Raw genomic sequence first — 20,022 nt, 5'->3', positions numbered from 1 at the left:
CCTATAGTTGCGAATCTCATTGTTTTCTTACGGGACTCGCAACTATTGGAACACTACCACAACTATTGGAGCATAGGCAAAAATTTAGTAAGGTATTTTGAAGATATTTACCAGTTTATCAAAATAATCAATGCTGTTTTCACTTGGTTTGTATTCTGACATAACGCTTTATCATTGGACGTAGTGGGTTGCTGCGTTTGATTCTTAGATTTTCCGCATACTGTACTACCGCCACTATAGGAACACCCACGACTATCGGATCATTTGCCCTATATGTTGCGTGTTTTTCTAATTAACGTTCTTTAAGTACATAGCGATAATGTGTCTGTTTAGTCTCTTTCATACTCACGTTTCTAACCACATTTATATAACAAATTGAAGCAAATATAGCCAAAAGTCCAAAATATATTCAGATGTCCAAACTACCATCGTTACCCTTATAACAAAAATCTAAAACATCAACTCGTGACGATCGATCCACTATAAATAAAAATCTTTTCCAAAAAAAATTATACAGTATATAAGTATTTAACACTTTATTAACCATTAAAGTGTTAAATACTTATATACTGTATAAATTTTTTTGGAAAAGATTTTTATTTATAGTGGATCATTATAGACATTTAGTTAAATTGAATTATATGAAAATTATGATACAAATACACAAATTATTTTTCTACGCACCATGCCAATGCCTCATTCTATCCTATTTATGACTGTGATAAAAGAGGTTATAAACTACCTGTACAACATTTTAAACACCATCACACATTTTCGTTTAGTCCCTCGAATAAGGGCAATGACTCCTACAGCATTGGATGGAAGAGCAGCGAGTTCGAATCCCGATCGGGGATAGAATAACCAAACTGAGTTTCAGTTCAAATACAAAACATATAATAATGAAATAGTATAAAACATAATGAGCGAAGAATTGAAAATAAATACAAAGAGTAGTAATTTTTTTTTGTTTTAAAAAATCGAGCAGCAGCATTTTGGATGCTGAACAGATTTGCCGTAATAATAAGTTAGGGGAATTGTTCCGTTTTCCATCTCACTGAACCTATATACATCTCATCGCAAAACAGAAGCGTGCTCACTGGTGAAAAAAATCACAAAAATAAGAAATAAACCAAATTCTTTTTCATTGTTTTGTTTTTGATGATGAGAAATAGGAGCTATGGGACGAAGCGGTGAACCATTCCCCTGTGTGAATTGAGATAAAGCCAATTCAAAAACATGTTTGCAATCTAATCCTTTCGCCAAATAAAATGATAAAAATTGTGAATATCTACCCAGCCTAAAACACAAACAAAGCTTAACTGGTATACATTGGTATGCGCTTTATTGATGGTTTATGATCACTAAATATTAAAGTTATAATTAAAAACTTAGCAATTTTAATATTAAAGTAACATGTCAACCTTTCTCTTATTAGCATAGCAGTTTCTATTGTTGGTATTTTTTTTAAACTTTATTTAAGTTATTTTTCTTAGTTTCAAAGTTCATCACTGTTTTGTTGGTAAGGAATAGGTTCTATTTGCCAACCAGGCATCGAAGTAGGAAATTGTTCATGTATTTGCGCTATATTTTATTTGTTTATAGTATTCAGTATAAAAATTAACTCATATTGAAGAGCCGTACTCTCATCTGGTTCAACACAAATTTAGATCAGATTTCTAAATATTAGAAACTGGCTTAAGACGATTGAAGAAAAAAATGAGTAAACACATTGCAACACAAATGCAAAATACATCAGGCTATTTAAGGTTAGCGTGGAAATCTAAAGAAAAAAACCCAGAATAATCCACCTAGCGGTGATGGAGCCTTTCCCGTGTGTTATAAAAATAGTATTTTGGCCATAACTTCTGAGCCCATAGTCTGATCTGGCCAATTTTCAATAGGAAATAATGGGACAGGATTCTAGGTCGAATAGAACTTGTTGTAAGCAAATCGGTTAAGGATAAGTGCCTGAACAATGAGTGACACTTTTGCCACATTATTTGGGTGGGTGCGCACAGACAAACACACACACACATACACACAGACATCACCTCAATTCGTCGAACTGCGTCGATTGGTATATAACACTATGGGTCTCCGGGCCTTCTATAGAAAGTTTGTTTTTGGAGCGATCATATAGCCTTTACGTATACTTGTCATAAGACGAGTTTGTACAATCCCATTGAATTCCACCACTTAATTGTATCTTGACAGATACGTATTTCGACCTCAACAAGTAAGGCCGTCTTCAGTGTCTCGTACTTGACTTGACTTACGACGTACGAGACACTGAAGACGGCCTTACTGTTGAGGTCGAAATACGTATCTGTCAAGATACAATTAAGTGGTGGAATTCAATGGGATTGTACAAACTCGTCTTATGACAAGTGAAGACATTCCACTAAAAAGCTCAAAATAATTTTCTTAACTTTACGTATACTTAATATACGAGAAAGGCAAAGTATTTTTTTTTAATGTTTAAGGATTTGAGAAAACGTCAGCTTTTTAATTCGTAGTTTGTACAAAAATCAGAACGCACTTCATCCACGCGTCGTATCTACTTTGGCATATGCTTGATATGACCACAAATACATTTTTACGCTCTATTCCGAAATATGTTGCTGCTAATGAGAACGAAAGTTATTTTTGATTCACGATTTTATTTGTTTAAATTTTAAGCAGATATTCAGTATTTTTGCTCTTTTTAGTAATAATCAAGTAGTGAACAAAAGAAACTTGGCCTGCTTTTCGACTTAGTATGCTATTAGCATTTCCTCAGTTATTAATGGGCTAGGAGAACCGGGTGAATGCTGTCATCAGAAAAAAAGTAGAATCACAGAAATTTACCACGGCAATGTAAAGTCAATGTAATTGAAAATAATTTTATAAATTACGAGCTGATTTTTTTTTGGAAATGGTTTATTACACGAGATTAGAAATTTAATAAACATCGAAAATAATACCTTTTACGGAATCAATTCGAGAAAAAAAGGTATAATCAATCACAATCAAATAAATATATGTACAATGTAGATAATCAAAAGTCTAACCTCGTGCTCCAAATCAATTTTTTATTTTTTTTAGATAATTGCATCACATATCTCTCTGTGGGAATTTTTTCGTGATTCTGTTTTTCCTTTTTTTACTTTTCTCCTAGCGTATCTTTTCTATGATGATCAATGCATGAGTATGTATGTTGTGTGGCAAGTATAATGGATACACTATGCCCATGGAGTCGAGAATGTTTTCGACCCGAAAACATGCTAGACCGGATCGAGAATCCGGTGAATTTATTAGCATTTCTCTGAAGTGTAGATTGAGCAAATCTCGTTTCTTTTACACTAGAAACTCTGATTCTGATACACTAGAAACTGCCTGATAAACTTTAATCTTCTCGTGGCTTTAAGCTTAACATTTTGTATCAAATACAAGAACTGCAAGAACTGAATGAGTATTATAATTCTTCATAGTGAATGGTGCCATATAGCTCCAAATTACTGTTGATGTTTTTCCATACATTTTTCCACATATACTTCCAACCACGCAAAAGTTGACCGATTTAGCTGAAATTTTGTCCAGGGCATCAGCGATTTTATCACGTCCCTATTTTAGTCATTCATTTTATTTTTGTAAATAATACTGCAAACACAAACAAACAATGATTTTCATGAAATAACGTTCACCGCCTTGTGAATAATTCCTGACTGCCTGTCCAGAATTTTGTAAGTCTTTTCGACAAGACATTACACACTTAATTTTTTTTACCGGGACCTCAGCAAAATGGTCAACTTTTACCGAGTTTCACACAGCCGTGCCCCAGCAAACATGTTTTTTGCCGACATTTCTGTCAAAATTGCTAGAAATCAGCAAAAAATTTGCCGAAAATCAGCTAACAAACATCTTTTTTTTTTGCTGGGATATCAGTTTTTTATTTTGCTGGCGTACGGCTGTGCGGATTTTTGCCGAGCTGCATAAATAAAAAAACTAAGTGTGTACGGATACCGTACACGCACCTGACCGTACATAACCTGATTCATATTTGTAAAATTAACATAAAAATTGATTTTTTTTCGGTTTTGTCACATACCCTATTTTATCATAAATCGGGATATTACTGTATAGACTGTTCCAGAAATTATAAGCACACTCAAAATAGTCGGCAAATTGGAATGCATGTAATGTTCCATGAAAATTTCTATGCATCCTATACTGCCGTTATACGCATAACTGTCCCATGTACATAGGAATCACAGCAAACATAAGACAAATATGCATATGACGGCAGTATAGATCATATCCGTTTAATAAACGTGATGTAATTTTTCCGAATATATTGCTTCAAATTTAGGAAATATTTAGCTTCTAGTTTGGGTCCAAAAAATTGGTCTGACCAAATTGAGCATTTTTAGGGTGCTTTTTTTGAAAAATCACCTAGAAAAAACGTAGAGCTATTTTGGGCCACCATTGAGCCCACGTCATCTCCGGATTTCCATTCTTACGCCTTTGCTCACAAGGCTTACTGGAGACCCAATGTGAAGTTCTCGAACAATTATCATTGAATAGTATTCCTCTACTTGAAAAAAAAAACGGCTCATAGATCATAGATCAGAATAAATAAAATATCAAAGGATTACTATGGGAAGACATTTCTTTCAACGCAACGAGAATAAAATGCATTCTTAACGAAGATTAGTTGCATTATTGTTGTCAGGCATCTCTTTATTAGGAACCAGAAGCGGCCTATACTTTATCATTCCGGCATCTATAATTATGCCCATCATGTTTATTTGTTCCCGAGAAAAAATAAACAGTATTTATTTGAGTTGTATCTTTTGCGCTTATGCCGGTTCCTTTGTAAGTGATGATAATAAATTTGCAAAATAAATAAAACAGAAAAACTAAAATTTCTTTTTCTCCGCCTTCAAATTGTCGGTAAAGAAAAGTCTATAATTACGATAATTACGTATGGCTTAGCGGAGGGAGGGGCAGTCGCGAGAAGTGTGACGATCAATGCTATTTTTTGACACTACATACAAAAGGTGTGACGTAATGGTGAGGGTGGTTCAAAGTGTAAAGTTTACGAGTTACGCAATGAATGGATCTTCCGTTCATTACTCATTCGTATTTCAATCGAAGACCTGTTTTTTTTCAGCAATAATATTACATAAAATTACAAGAATAACTAATCAAATTCCTTTTAATTGCTTTGTTTTTGATGGGATGGAAATGGGAGCTATGAGATGAAGTGTCGAACAGTTCCCCTACTTAGTTAAAAAAATTTACATAGCATAAAAAATTTACATAGCATTTTTCATAGCATTTACACGCATTTAGCCAAGACACCAACCTTATATGGCGCTTATATAGTTCGATTCCATTTTCTTAATAACTTTTAAACGCAATGGTTTATCGTTATCAAATTTTAGGCTTTGTCCCCTGTCGAATGCAACTTGTTGCGAGAAAATCGGTTAAGAATTACTATATGAATAAGTGGCTAATGTTTTTTGGTTTTCGTGAGCACACACACACACACACATACACACGGACAGACAGACAGACATTTGTTCGATTATCGACGTTACATTCTGGAGCCCTGGCCAAACGAGTAGTTCGAACTCACAGCGACTACCTGGCGGTTCGCTACAGTATCGACTATACGACCAGCATTAAGCGGACGAAAGAAGGGCGAGGCCTAGTCCTCGTATGTGGAAGACATCGTACTTCGACGACGAGGTGTTTAAGGAAGCGCTCCGCCGCGAGCACAATACTCTCGGTCTGAGTGGCGAGCAGCTGGTAACAGTACTCTCGCGTGCATGCGATGCCACCATGCCCAGGAAAGTCCACCCTAGGAATGGGAGACCACCGGCTTACTGGTGGACTCAAGCAATTGCGAACCTGCGCCGCGCCTGCCTACGGGCAAGGAGGCGGATGCAGCGAGCACGCACAGAAGAGGAGTGTGTTGAACGACGGGTGGCATTCGTGGCTGCTAGAGCCGCTCTGAAGACTGAGATTAGATCAAGCAAAAAAGCCTGCTTTGAGGGCCTGTGTCAAAGTGCCAACGCGAATCCATGGGGTAACGCCTATAGGGTCGTAATGGCCAAATGGCGCGATGGCCCCTAAAGAGCGGTCTCCAGAGATGCTGGATCATCGCGGGGCTCTTCCCACGTCATGACCCAAGTCCCTGGTCTCACTTTGTGGAGCTGCCAGGAGCCAGGGTGGCCGACGAGGGAAGAGTAACTGTGGCGGAACTTGCGGGGATTGCACAGTCCCTTAGTGTAGGTAAGGCGCCAGGACCGGATGGTATTCCGAACCTGGCCATTAAAGCGGCCATTGCCGAGGCTCCCGAGATGTTCAGATCTGTCATGCAGAGATGCCTGGGCATGGAAAAGGCAGAGCTTGGTCCTATTGCCAAAGGCGGGAAAACCACCGGGGGATCCGTCGGCATATAGACCAATATGCCTGCTTGATACGGCGGGGAAGGTGCTCGAGAAGATCATCCTCAACAGGTTGTTGATACGCACGGAGGGTGCGGATGGTCTATCGAGTAACCAGTTTGGCTTCCGAAAGGGAAAGTCGACCGTAGACGCTATCTTGTCGGTTACCAAATCCGCGGAGATAGCTATCCAGCGTAAGAGGAGGGGAGTTCGCTATTGTGCAGTAGTGACTCTCGACGTGAGGAATGCTTTCAATAGTGCCAGTTGGGCAGCTATTGCAGATGCGCTCCTGCGTCTTGGAATTCCCGAGTACCTGTACAAGATTCTCGGAAGCTACTTCCAGAATCGAGTACTGGTATACGACACGGAGGCGGGTCGGAAGTGCGTTGACATAACCTCAGGGGTACCGCAAGGTTCCATACTGGGTCCGGTGTTATGGAACGTCATGTACGACGGTGTCTTGAGGTTGAAGTTCCCGGTGGGCGTGGTAATCGTCGGCTTCGCTGACGATATTACGCTGGAGGTCTATGGCGAATCGATCGAAGAGGTCGAGTTGACTGCAGCCCACTCGATCGCAATTGTGGAGGAGTGGATGAGTTCCAGGAAGTTAGAACTGGCTCACCACAAGACTGAGGTGGTTGTTGTTAACAACCGAAAGTCGGAGCAGCAAGCGGTGATACGGGCAGGCAACTGCACGATCACCTCTGAACGCTCAATCAAACTCTTGGGGGTAATAATCGACGATAAGCTCACCTTTGGTAGCCACGTCAATTACGCCTGCAAGCGTGCCTCCACAGCTATAGTGGCATTGTCCCGGATGATGTCCAATAGCTCTGCGGTTTATGCCAGCAAGCGCAAGCTTCTGGCTAGCGTTGCTCTGTCCATACTGAGGTATGGGGGGCCAGCTTGGGGCACGGCCCTGCGTATTAACTGCTGCAGAACGAAGTTAGAAAGTACGTATAGGCTCATGTGCCTAAGAGTTGCGAGCGCGTACCGTACCGTGTCGCACGATGCACTTTGCGTCATCACCGGTATGATGCCTATTGACATCGTTATCGGTGAAGACATAGAGTGCTTCGAAATGCGCGGCACGAGAGGCATCCGCAGCACTGTCAGGTTGAATTCAATTCATTTGACCATGACCAGCGTGCGTGGGACAGTTCCACTAAGGGTAGATGGACACATAGGTTGATACCGGAGATAGGTACGTGGGTCAAGAGGCGCCATGGGGAAATCACTTTCCACCTGACCCAGGTCCTTACAGGCTATGGTTGCTTCAGACAGTACCTACACCGGTTCGGACACTCGGCCTCGCCCGAGTGTCCGGTGTGCGTTGGTTTAGAGGAAACGGCGGAACACGTGTTGTTCGTGTGCCCGCGTTTTCGCACAATGCGTGACCACATGCTTGCCACATGTGGTCTGGACACTACACCGGACAACCTAGTTCGGAGGATGTGTAAAGATGAAGTTGGCTGGAACGCCGTTTTATCGGCTATCGTCCAAATCGTCTCGGAGCTACACAGAAGGTGGCGCGTGGACTCGAGGGATGGCTAGTTCAGGCGCAAATAAGAGGTGGTCCAAGGGTTCGGAGTCGGCTTCATGGGTCATACCGGTGCCCTGTGGTCGAACTCGATCCTTTTATCGATCGGGCGGGTTCCGAGCCCGAGGACGGAAAGGGGTCCTCGTCAAGGCTGGGGCAGGCGTAGGCACCGCGTCGGCAAGTCCCTCTGTGTGCTGGCGAATAGGCCCTATCGCAGAAAGGTCAATTTGGGGTGCACGCGGCATCATCATTCTTGATACCAGTCGTGCAGAGGGAAGCAGGCGCGAAGTCGACCCTGCCCACCTTCCGAGGACATAGGGCGTGGTAAGGCCACCTGGAAAGCCGGCAATGCGCTGGCACGATACCATGGTGTTCTTCTAAAAAAGCGAGTCACGATGTTCGATGCTGCAAGGACACGCAGCTAACCCCGAGGGTGCGTTATGCACTGGCCCCCTTTGAAGCATTACTTTCTGGTTGTACCGAAGGGACGATGGGCTGGGCGGCAATGGAAACGGTTTAGCTGGTCGGGGATGCAGTCCTGCCTCCCTCATTGGAGGTGGCCCCTAACCCAGCACTTCCTGGTCAACCCAGGATGTCTGTTGAGCAGATTCCCCCTCCATTGTTTAGGAAGAAAAAAAAAAAAGGCAGACATTTGTTCAGCTCGACGAGCTGAGTTGATTGGTATATAACATCTTGGGTCTCCGAGACTTCTATAAAAAGTTCGACTTTGGAGTGAAATGATAGCCTTTCGGTACAACTTTGTTGTACGAGAAAGGCAAAAATCATTCCAGTTATGCAGCATATGTTTTGAAATTTGCAGCAAACTTTTAATTAGCTTCAAGATGCAAGATTATTGATTAACCTATCCCCCAACCCTAAACTATGCCGTTGATGTATTTTACCAAGACTAGTTAGCTAATACGTCACTATAATCGAATTTAGACTTAGGTGCCCGCCAGAGTCAACGCGGCGTGCGATGCGACGCGACGCGACTCACGTAAAGGAATAACAAATACCTATTATCAATGAATTGCACTGTCGCGTCGCATCGCATAGTCGCGTCTACTCAGGCTTCACCCTTATGCTCTCGTTGCTCCACCAAAGACTGAGAATAAAAATGAACTTTAAACATCGTAAACAAGACTTTCAATAGAAAACTATTCATAGATATTACATAGGGTATGGTGGGGTAAGAAAATCGTGTAGTTGAGTTGTGGCGTGGTAATTGAGTATAATTAAAGGCTTTATATAATAAATATATTGTTTGTACTTGTTTGTAAATGAGTAAAATACTATAGACGCAAAAAAGTCCCATCATTTTTTTTTAAATGTCAATTAATTTTTTTTTTGTTTGTGGATTATCTCTCACTCATTTTTTAAAATTAGTGTACTGCTTATCTTTGTTGTTTTCTAATGATAGTTGATTTTTGTTTAATTGTTTTCTAAACATAATTGTTTTTTCTTCAAAAGAATCTCAGCTGCATTAACTTCCATAGCTTCTAAAACTTATTCTGAAAATTATTAAGTTTTTCATACAAGGCAAAGTTGTTTCAGGAGAACCCACCCATATTGACACATTAATAAACGTAGTGAAAATTGATGGTGCTCGGATACAAAGCCATATCATTCTGGGACTGGGTTCGAATCACTGGTCCAGGAAGATTTTGGGTTAGAAATTCCTGGGATAAGATAAGTTAGCCCAATGATATATGAATGCAAAAATGGTTATTTAGCTTAGAAATCTCAAAATGAATAATACAGTTAATATAGATGCAAGGGAACAATATGCCAGAGGAGGATGTAGTGCCTTGAAGAAGATTATTTTTTAAAATGAATTGCACTTTATCACTGCAGTTTTCACATTCGCTCATCTCATTTACCTTTTTGCTCCACGGTACCTTAGAAAGAAACCATTACCTTCCCTAGATATTATTCACATGTCAGCGATATACAAGTGCCAAAAAGGTGGATGTTTAGTGTAATTAAAAAAAAGAAAACAATCTGGTCTCTTCGAGATTTTAAAGCCAGATCAAACCAGATATGCTTCAAACTTATATAATTGAGTAAAAATGTTTGGACTGAAACTAGAATATGTGACTATTGGCTGGGATAACTGTCCTATCATTAATAACATGCAACTATAATTAATTGTTGGCAAACAGACATTTCGGGCTCCTGTTTATAGCATGTGAGCTGAAAATGATTACAAAAATAATAAACAATTCGCTATTTAATCATATGTTTATGATTATAATAAAACATGAACCTCAACGCAACAGAACTAACTCGATACGATATCCATAAATTCTTACACCAAGTTTAAAAGAAACTATTTTTTCAAGAATCAAGAGCATTTGAAAATATCACGCCTCCACACGATTTGGTTCAATAATACGGATGAGGCACATTTTACCCAAACAAATCTTCATTCATAGTCTAGTATCTACTTAACTAGCTATGTGCCAAAACGCACACATACATCATGAGCGTCTCGATCGATTTCACTTCATAGAGACACCCAAACAAGTTTTTAGTCTTCCATCCCCGTACGATTATTAGTATATGCACGCACAGGTATATGGCGATATTTTACTTATTTTAGCATTTTCATCCTCTGCCCCGTTCAAGCATTGATACTGGCGGACACTGTCGTCATCATCGCACACGCTACCATATAGTGCTGTGGACTGTATTCGAAACAATTATTCTGACGGGTTCATTAACAGCATATTCGTTTAACTTTCATTCTACTTTTCAGTTCATTCACGAGGTTAAACTTTGCGATACGACGATACCCGCAAAAAGAGATTCTTCTTGGCCACGATCAGAGACCGGAGGAGAGAGGCGTCCAGTACCATTCAACCTGTCATACGTACATGACTACACGAGCAACTACATAGTTCGCGCCGTATTGACCAGTGTTGGAACGATTTTCGTGATTCGCGTTCATCGGTGATTTAGTCGTGATTGAGCGATAACCGCGTGAGGAAAACCCGAATAGACCTTTTCCGTTATTATACACGTGTTTTCGGACTCGGCAACATCATCAGATAAACAATTTATTATTCGAAGTGGAAAGAGTAAACGCAAACAAGAGGGCAAGAGCAGTAAATTAGAGCTGATATGGAATGAAATTATTCTATACCCCAGTGAGCATTGTATATGAAGCCAAGTGTCCACATCCAGACAACAAGCCGCGTTATGTACAGTCGCTGCTCTATTGGGCTCAATAAATCTTAATTTAAAGTGAAATAAGTTGATTGCTGTGTCACACTGCTCTGAGCCTTCACTCGTAAGATTTCCGTAAAGTGGAACCACCAACCGACAACAAACGGGAGCAGCGTTATTTGTTGAGCCAAGTGCCTATGATCGTTTGAGTGAGCGCCACATTTCGTGCTGTGTTCTGGACGAGATAACATACCAAAAATGCTGATTGCGTTAGCGTACTGCGCGAAGCTATGCTTCAGTATTTAGTAGTGTACAAGTAAAGTCAGCAATCATATGCTGCTATGGATTGTGTGAAGCTGATTGAGTATTTTTCTAACGATCGGTGGGACTGCAAATATACGAAGAAAATCTAAACATCTGTGCAAGGAGTGCCCCGTTGTGCGTTTTTTTACGTGAGCCTACTCCGAAGTTCAAACCACTCAACACATCAAAGTCGCATTTATGCTACAGCCAAATAGAAAAACCAAAATGGTGGAAGAAATCAGTATGTATTGATTACTGAAACTTGATAAATCGAATTCAAGACGAGTGTTAATTAGCAGTGCAAATTATCAGCGAGCCGAAGCGGAAAAACGAGTTTCGCCAAAGAGAACCGTAAGGTGTCACTTAAGAAGAAAATTCAACCAGAAAACCTTCCTGCGAAACAATATTCATTCATTATAAAAGTGGAGCTGCTACTGAATAAAGTGCTTGAACAGTTGTCTCTAAAGTTCTGCGCCATAAGTCTGTCATATGGAGACGAAAAATAAGTGCCCGGAGTTCGTCGTCTTTATGGTTAACAAAATGCTGATTGATATTGAAAACACTTTACTGCAAAGCCATCGACAACGTGAAACTACTGGTATCAAGAAATTATATAACTCATTTTTTGTACTATTTTAACTGACTCGTTACAAAAACAAGTACCAAAGTATCGGTGCATATCAAGTTTTATGCTTGTACTTATCATCAGTTTTATGTGAAAAAGTCCCAAAAAGGTAAATTACAAAGTGCAAATTTTTTATAACTTAGAGTCTAAGTGTAATCTAAGTATATTATCTATTTAAGTAGATTGATACATGTGAGCTACACAATCCTGAAATAAGTTCCCACCGATAGAAGATGTAAATTAGTAAACTATCAATCGTGAAGAAAACTGTGAAGATATTATCAGAATCATATCAGTTGCACCTGAAACAATTGAACAAATATCGGAGACATCATACGGAAGAGATAAAAATTTGTGCCTGTTATCGTTCACCGAGAAAAAAAACTGCGTGGTGTAATTGGATTTTGGCTTGTGACAGCCTGTGAGATATCAATATTCCATTGTTGAGTGTAAATTAAAATTCATTCCAAAACTTGCCGAGAAGAATATAACCGAAAAATAGTCGAAATCGTCGTGTGTTGTGTCGTCAAGGTTGCTCATCATCTCCGAGACTACGAAGGCTACCTAATACTGTGAAGGAGCAATTCTAACTTCTTCGTTTGAATCGGCCGGGTGATATTTGGTGAGATAGAACCACGAATGGCGATATCGCTGTTGGGTAATTTATGCAATAGTGGACTAGAACAGCTCTGCCAAACACCGGAGCCCTTGAAGTTTTACTACCACACTAACGGCCATTACAATCAACACCACCTGAATCAACAGCAACAGCAGCAGCAGCAACAGCAGCAACACCAGCAACAGCAGCAGCATAATCAGGGAGGACGCGATCAGTGTGCAAAAGAAGAACAAATGGAATTTTCGACCACGTTCTATCAGCAGCAGCAGCACCAACAGCAGCCACACCAACAACAGCAGGAACAACAAGCGCAAGTTTCGGCACAGCCAAATCAGCAAAACCAGCAGGATTTTGAAGAGGTATGTTTTTTTTACGTATATTACATTCCATGGCTCGATTTCGTAGCCTACATACCCTGAGATTTCGAAGGAAAATGTTATTATAATGTGTTACAGGTTACAAGTTACAAGTTTACCCCAGATATATAAGAGAAAAAGATTGGTTTCTTATATAACGAGCTAGTAGAATACCATTATATTCTATTGAATAGAGCAGCATTAACTCTTCTTTTGTCAAGTGAAGATATTCCACCAAGCTCTGAAATACTGCATTGTAATCAAAAAATTGGTAGACAAAGTTATTGACAAAATGTGAAAATGTATATTTTCAGATACATATATTTTGATTAAAGCTTTCGGCTTGTGGATAACATAAATTTTATTATTAGGGCCAAAAATCAGCTAAATAATATAAATTTGTTTTCCCTATTCCCATTTCCATATAAGTTTGATAAATAACAAAATTTTAACGTTATTTATTTCTTTGATTTAATCTATAATTATTATTTTGAAATCAACATCAACATCAATAGTACCTATATTTTAAAATAATTATTATAAAATAAAATCAAAGGAACAGCCGTTGAGTACGTTGCCCACCGGCATTTCTTCCGGTATTTAATCATCATAATTCATGGAGTTCGTAATACTGATAAAGTATACATTTAAATGTTATGCTGCGTCTCAAATTATGCCACTGTACTGCACTGTAGTTCTGCGGTGTTCGGTAAATTTTGGAGGAGCCGTAGGCCTTTTGAAGTACTATTATCCCTTAAAAATCATTTGTTTCTACTTTTCCACTTTTAACGGTCATTTGAATGTATTAAACTTATTCAGCAGTTCAAAAACCCGAACCGCGAAATCTGAGTTAACTGTGTATATTTTACTTAATAACGATTCCTTTAAATTTCCATTAGCATCATATCCCCATCCAGTAGAAGAATTTATATTAATAACAAGGCTGGAAGTTACATTGATCTGCTGCTATCTAACTAGCAGATTCAACAGCATAACCTGGGCGGCGCGTTCAATATAGCGAACTGACAATACAGCTTCATGGTTGGTTACTTGCATTGAGAAACATTTACAGCGGATGATTCGCTGATAACGTGTCCAAGAAAAATGCGAGGAGACTTTGTTTTGTGTACGCAGCCAACCTTACAGCCTCTTCAGATTGCGAGATTTATTACTTGATAAATAGTATCTTGATGTCCAGTTGGAATGTAGAGCTTCCAGTTTCAGTTAGAATGTAGAGCTATAGAAGAAGAAGAAGAAGTAGTAGTAGAAAAAAAGAAGACACACTCCTTGATGCAGTTGGACTTGCTCAATGAGCTACACTTTACTAAGGTGGCGCAGATCAGCGCTGCGTGCCACTAGTGGTCTCTTTTATTCTCCCGCTGATCTTATGTAACGCAAATAGTGACGTCACTATTTGCGTTGCATAAGATCAGCGGGAGAGTGAAAGAGACGACTAGTGGCACGCAGCGCTGATCTGCGCCACCTTAGTAAAGTCTAGCTCCTTGGGACTTGCTGACAAATCTTCTGTGTGAATGCCGCTCTAGCTTCACGGAAAACTATCTTACGCTTCTCTTCGACCATTTAATTCCTTGATTTCTGAAAAAATCTTCTAGTTCTGAGACAGGCAGTGCGAAGGTTGGCAAGAGTTTGGTCTTCTTCTTCAATGGCACTACATTCCAACTTGAACTTGGTCTGCTTTTCAACTTAGTGTTCTATTAGCACTTCCTCAGTTATTAACCTTTTGTCTGTGCTCTGGGGTCAATATGACCCCAGGCCACTTTGAGTGGCTGCCATTTTTTTAGTTTTCAACCGATTCTCCTAATTTTTGGTAGTTTGTTAAAACTCGCCGAGATCTGTCTCCTAGGTGCAAATTTGTTTGAAAAATCTTGAAAATAGGTATGCGCTACAGTGTACTTTTTTCAAAAAACTTACGTTGTCTGTGCTCTGGGGTCAAATTGACCCCAAATTGAAATTGCTATAACTTTTTAAATGTTTGGCCAATTTTGGATTTTTGGGGCTGTATCGAAAGATAATTTAATCATCTTTCAGGTCGTTACCAAAGATTGACTATAGATGGGCGGGTACATCGCGGGGAGGGGTTTTTGTGAAAAAGGATACAAAACAGTGATTTTTTATGCTTATTTTACTTATATCTGAAAATCCTACCCATTTTGAACTGCACCTTTTCAAAAAGGTGCAGGAAGACGTGTGCTTTGACATGAGTAATGTGACCATACGTCCCGCGTTTCGCGGGACAGTCCCGCATTTTCACTATTTGTCCCGCGCTGAAAAGCGTCCCGCGAAACGTCCCGCATTCAACTTATTTCTAGATAATGTCCCGCGAAATACAGAAAAATAGAATACATTATTAGCTATTACTTACTATTTTAGAAGAAATTATTATATTCAAAAACATATATAATTTTGACTAAGACTAACGTTTTGTAAGGCAATCATATGGATAAACAAATCATAGAAATCAAGATTAAAATGTTCTCTAACGACTCAGTCAGACTAAATTATTTCTATAGTTTGTTTTACCCAAGCCTTATACCCTGGGAATCTTGTAAGCAGATTTTGCTTCCATGTATTTCCTGCTGCGTAATTGCTTGGATTTCGACACGGAACGTCAAAAATTCCACTCCATTTAAATGCCATGCGGACCAAAATCTTGCGGAAAATCTACCCCAGTTGGAAGACGACCTTTACTGTGCCGATATTGGATATCGATAGCAGTGTTGGGAAAAACTCAAATTCTTAAATCTTTTCCAAAATTAAAATCAAGCGTGAGTCAAACACCACCCGAGTCACGGCACAGAGAATCGTTCATGATTAGACTCGCGGTTTGCATCATTGCTTGATTTCTGTTATTCTCCGTCGAATTAATTAAAACCATGGAAAATAAATCTGAAGGTAACATAAAATACGCTTTTATTGGGATTTGGTGCTTTTGAAGCGAAATTTATGTTGGCAAATAAACGGAACGATGTGATTCTGCATGCAAAACTCGAGCACGATGCTCTTCCTGCAGAATCGCAAGCGATTTGAAATGGGACGGAAGTTTTGATTTTCTGAGCAGATATATATTTAGTATCACCTGTTTGGAAATAAATTGAACCGTAGACCATTTTCCTGACGGTGGAAGCTTCAGCCAGAATAGACTTTTAGAAAAATGTGTTCTAATTAATTCATAATAACAGTATCTACTTTTGATAGGTATTTTAAAAAGAGTTATTTAGGTTATTCGGAAAACAATTTTCGAGGTTCGATACTTATCATTGCTTCTATCGTTACATACAAACATATACAAGTCTAACAAAATTCTATACACAAGACGATCAACAGCTGAAAGTCATTCAACTGCAATGCTTTTCAACTGCAATTCGATAGTTGCAACAGTTTTGCAGATATTGGACAGGGAATGGCAGCTACATTGAGCTGCATAATTCAACGTTTGAAGAAAGCTTTGACTTCTAAAATGAGTTGCCGTTAATCGAAAAGTAAGCAAACTAAGCATTGGTAACAAATTAAAAATTGAAAGATTTGATTGAAGGGTTATTACTAAAACATAATAAACTATGAACTTTTTTGTCCCGCGCTCACACAAAATGTATCTGGTCACATTAGACATGAGGCATTGATTAGTTTAGAGCTTGGTCGCTAGGTAGCGGTATATTTGAATTCATTGTTTTAGACTACTCAAGTAATTCCGATATGTATATGAAATTTGCCTCATTGTAAATATTCTGATCAAACAAATTTGAAATTTGTAAATATGAAGTCTTAACAAAGTTCGTCTGGTAGGAGTGAACTGTCATGTGACGGAATAAATAATAAGAAAATTTACAAATAGGCTTGCTAGTGTACTTGCAATATTCTTGCATATATGAAATATTGCTTTAGCTTGAGATCCCTCATACCCACACACAAGTTGTATTCGGCAACACTGTTCAGGATGTCTAGCACTACAAAGTGGTGCTCAATATAATGAGCACTTCTTCCAATTTTCAAATTTGTGCGATAAGCATATTTACACTGAGATGAATTCTATATATATATCGGAATATCTTGAGTAGTCTAAAATAATGATTTCAAATATACCACCACCTGGCGGCCGAGTTCTAAACTTATCAACGCCTCATGCCAAAGAACATGCCTTCCTGCATAACCTTTTTAAGAAAGGTGCAGTTCAAAATGGGTAGGATTTTCGGATATGAGCAAAATAATCATAAAAAAATACTGTTTTTGTACCCTTGTTCACTAAAACCCCTCCCCGCGATGTACCCGCCCACCTATAGTCAATCTTTGGTAACGACCTGAAAGATGATTAAATTATCTTTCGAAACAGCCCCAAAAATCCAAAATTGACCAAACATTTAAAAAGTTATAGCAACTTCAATTTGGGGTCAATTTGACCCCAGAGCACAGACAACGTAAGTTTTTTTGAACACAGACAGAAGGTTAATTGAAAACTTTTCTATGCTTGCCAATTGCATGAGTATGTATCTTGTGAAGCAAGTACAATGGATACACTATGCCCAAGAGATTGATTCCACCAGTAATTCAACCCCCGGCTGTTTATTTGCTCTAGATCCTTATCGGAGTCCTTCGTTTTCCATCTTCGCCTGATAATCCTTATCTCTCGCTATGAGTATTTACTTATGAATCCTGTACACCTCCGGTGGTGCAAAGGGCCGACTTGAAAGATCTCCATCCTGAGCGTTGCCCAGCTATCTTTTTAACCTGTTGCCAGGTTAGATTTCGGTCGACTTCTTTTATTTTTTTATTAGGGCTTTGCCGCCAAAAACCTCTGGGTCTGCCTCTGCTGCGATGTCCCGCTGGGTTCCAGTCTAATGCTTGTTTACAGATTTCGTTTCCGCCCCTACGTAGAGTGTGGCCGACCCAGCCCCATTTTCGATTCCGAATTCCTGTTGCTATCGGCCTCTGGTGACAACGACGATGAAGCTCTTGTATGAGATCCAGTTGTGAGGCCACCAGGCCAGAATAATATACCGCAGGCATCTGTTGATGAACACATGCAGCCGTTGAGTGTTCTCCACTGATACACACCATGTTTCGATAGCGTATAATAGCACAGATTTCACGTTAAAGTTGAAAATTCGTATTTTGGTGCGTTCACTTATCTGCCTGTTTTTTCAGATATTTCTTAAACTCGCAAAGGCAGCCCTTGCTTTCTTGATCCGTGCGCCTATGTCGATCTTGGTACCGCCGTCTGACGCCATTTGACTACCAAGATATTGGAAGCTTTCAACATTCTCCACTGGTTGCCCGGCTACTGTGAAACTGGAAGGGGTCACCGTGTTTACATCCAAGGATTTGGTTTTGTTGACGTTGACGACTAAACCTGCCGAAGAAGAGGGCTCGGCAAGGTCGTTGAGCTTACTCTGTATATCGCTATGAGTATAGTCCTCATTAACAGCCCAGTTCATGTTCCTCACCAGCGACGGACTGCAGAACGTAACGTCGATGATGAACTCCCTGCCGGCTCTGCAAAATGTACTAACGCTACCTTCGTTGTTTAGCTTTGCCAGTGCCTTCAGCAAACTGTAATCTCTGGCGTCAGTCAGTCTGCTTACCCATTATACTGCCCAAGCATTAAAGTCGCCTCCGATAATTACCGGTCTACGGTCGAACAGCTTCTCCGTGAGTGCCTCCAACATCCGGTTATACTTCCAGAGTTCACCTTGGGGGTGCGTAACAGGTATAAATCCACAAAGATCTTGCTAATTTTGGCGATAACGAAACATTCGCTTGTGCTGCCTATCACCTCTTGTATAGGGAACCTGCTCATCACTTGAATAGCCGCAATCCCCAGTTGCCGTTGTCAGAAGGGATCTGATACGGTTCAGAAATGATTGTAACGTTGTACATTGCTTCTGTTGTTGACTACAACTGCTTTGCGGTGTCGCAATTATTGAAATTTATCTGAATGATCTTCATTAATCCCGGCCCACCATAACCTTCTTGTATGCAGGACATTGGAAGCCATCCATCGTATGGTCGTTTCCGCCTTCCGGTTTGCAGAGCAAGCATCTCGGTTGCTTCGTGCAGTTCCTAGCAATAAAGAGTTCTTCTTCATCACATTTCCTACATAGACCAGATCTAGCAGGACCTTTGCAGTTTCGCGCCTGGTGGCCAAACGACATGAATTTAAAGCATCGCTTTACCTGTTTGGTGACTCGAGGGGTGAATCGCAACGGATACACCGACCATCCTACTTTCACCTTGCCAGCCGCCACCATTTTGTTGGCAGCCTCTTCTATAGGCAAACGTATCGCTGCCACTTGTGTACCACCGTACGCTCCTATAATCCGATTCGTGATCTGCACTTCCCCAACTTGCATTGTAAGACCAGTGCATCACTCAGTTCGTCTACCGTCATGATCTCGTCCAGGTCCATCCACTGGCAACAAGCTCCCGGAAGCCCATGGACTTTTGATCGTAGGGTCCTTCTTCAGCTCGAACAGCAACTTTCCTTTCTGGGTACGCCTATAATTATCACCATAATCTCGCCCAAGTCTTTAATCTCCGGGTACTCTCTCACCTTCCTCAAAATCGCCGCTCGCTTTGATGATCAGGGCGTCACCCTTGACCCTCTGTTCCTTCCTCTTTTGTACATTCTTCTTTGGCTTATTCCATTTTCTTGCTGGCTTTCCACGGCCTGCTAATCACCGTCCCTGACTTCTTTTATCAGCACATTCACACAATCTTGCACGTTCCGCTGCTTTTTTGGGACTTCCTGGTTTCCCGGTGAGCCCCCGTCTCGCTTTTCCGCTTGTCCTTCACAAAATCATAGAGCACGTTGACTCGCTCCCGTACATCTATCAGGTTAGAATTCCCAAGCTGTAGCTCATCTTGGGTGCGATTTTGGTGTGGACATCCTGTTCTCAGATCCTAACTCCTTATGGCTTCCCTGAACCACATCAATCTTCTCCATACTGCTGGTACTCGCCACT

General features: G+C 40.2%; 1 protein-coding gene across 3 annotated transcripts in view; it reads left to right on the top strand.

Moving 5' to 3' along the window:
• Nucleotides 1-20,022, top strand: part of LOC134211109 (alpha-globin transcription factor CP2) — a 139,384-nt gene that overhangs the window by 45,572 nt on the left and 73,790 nt on the right. For all 3 annotated transcript variants that reach the window (XM_062687728.1, XM_062687730.1, XM_062687729.1), the window contains exon 2: nt 10,733-13,048. In XM_062687728.1, coding sequence (XP_062543712.1) covers nt 12,710-13,048 — 339 coding nt within the window. In that variant the 5' untranslated portion in view covers nt 10,733-12,709. The remainder of the gene's footprint in view (nt 1-10,732; nt 13,049-20,022) is intronic.

Source organism: Armigeres subalbatus, chromosome 2 (genome assembly GCF_024139115.2).
Source record: "Armigeres subalbatus isolate Guangzhou_Male chromosome 2, GZ_Asu_2, whole genome shotgun sequence".
In the NCBI taxonomy this organism is placed as follows: Eukaryota; Metazoa; Arthropoda; class Insecta; order Diptera; family Culicidae; genus Armigeres; species Armigeres subalbatus.
This window is presented reverse-complemented; position numbering and strand designations above follow the sequence as displayed.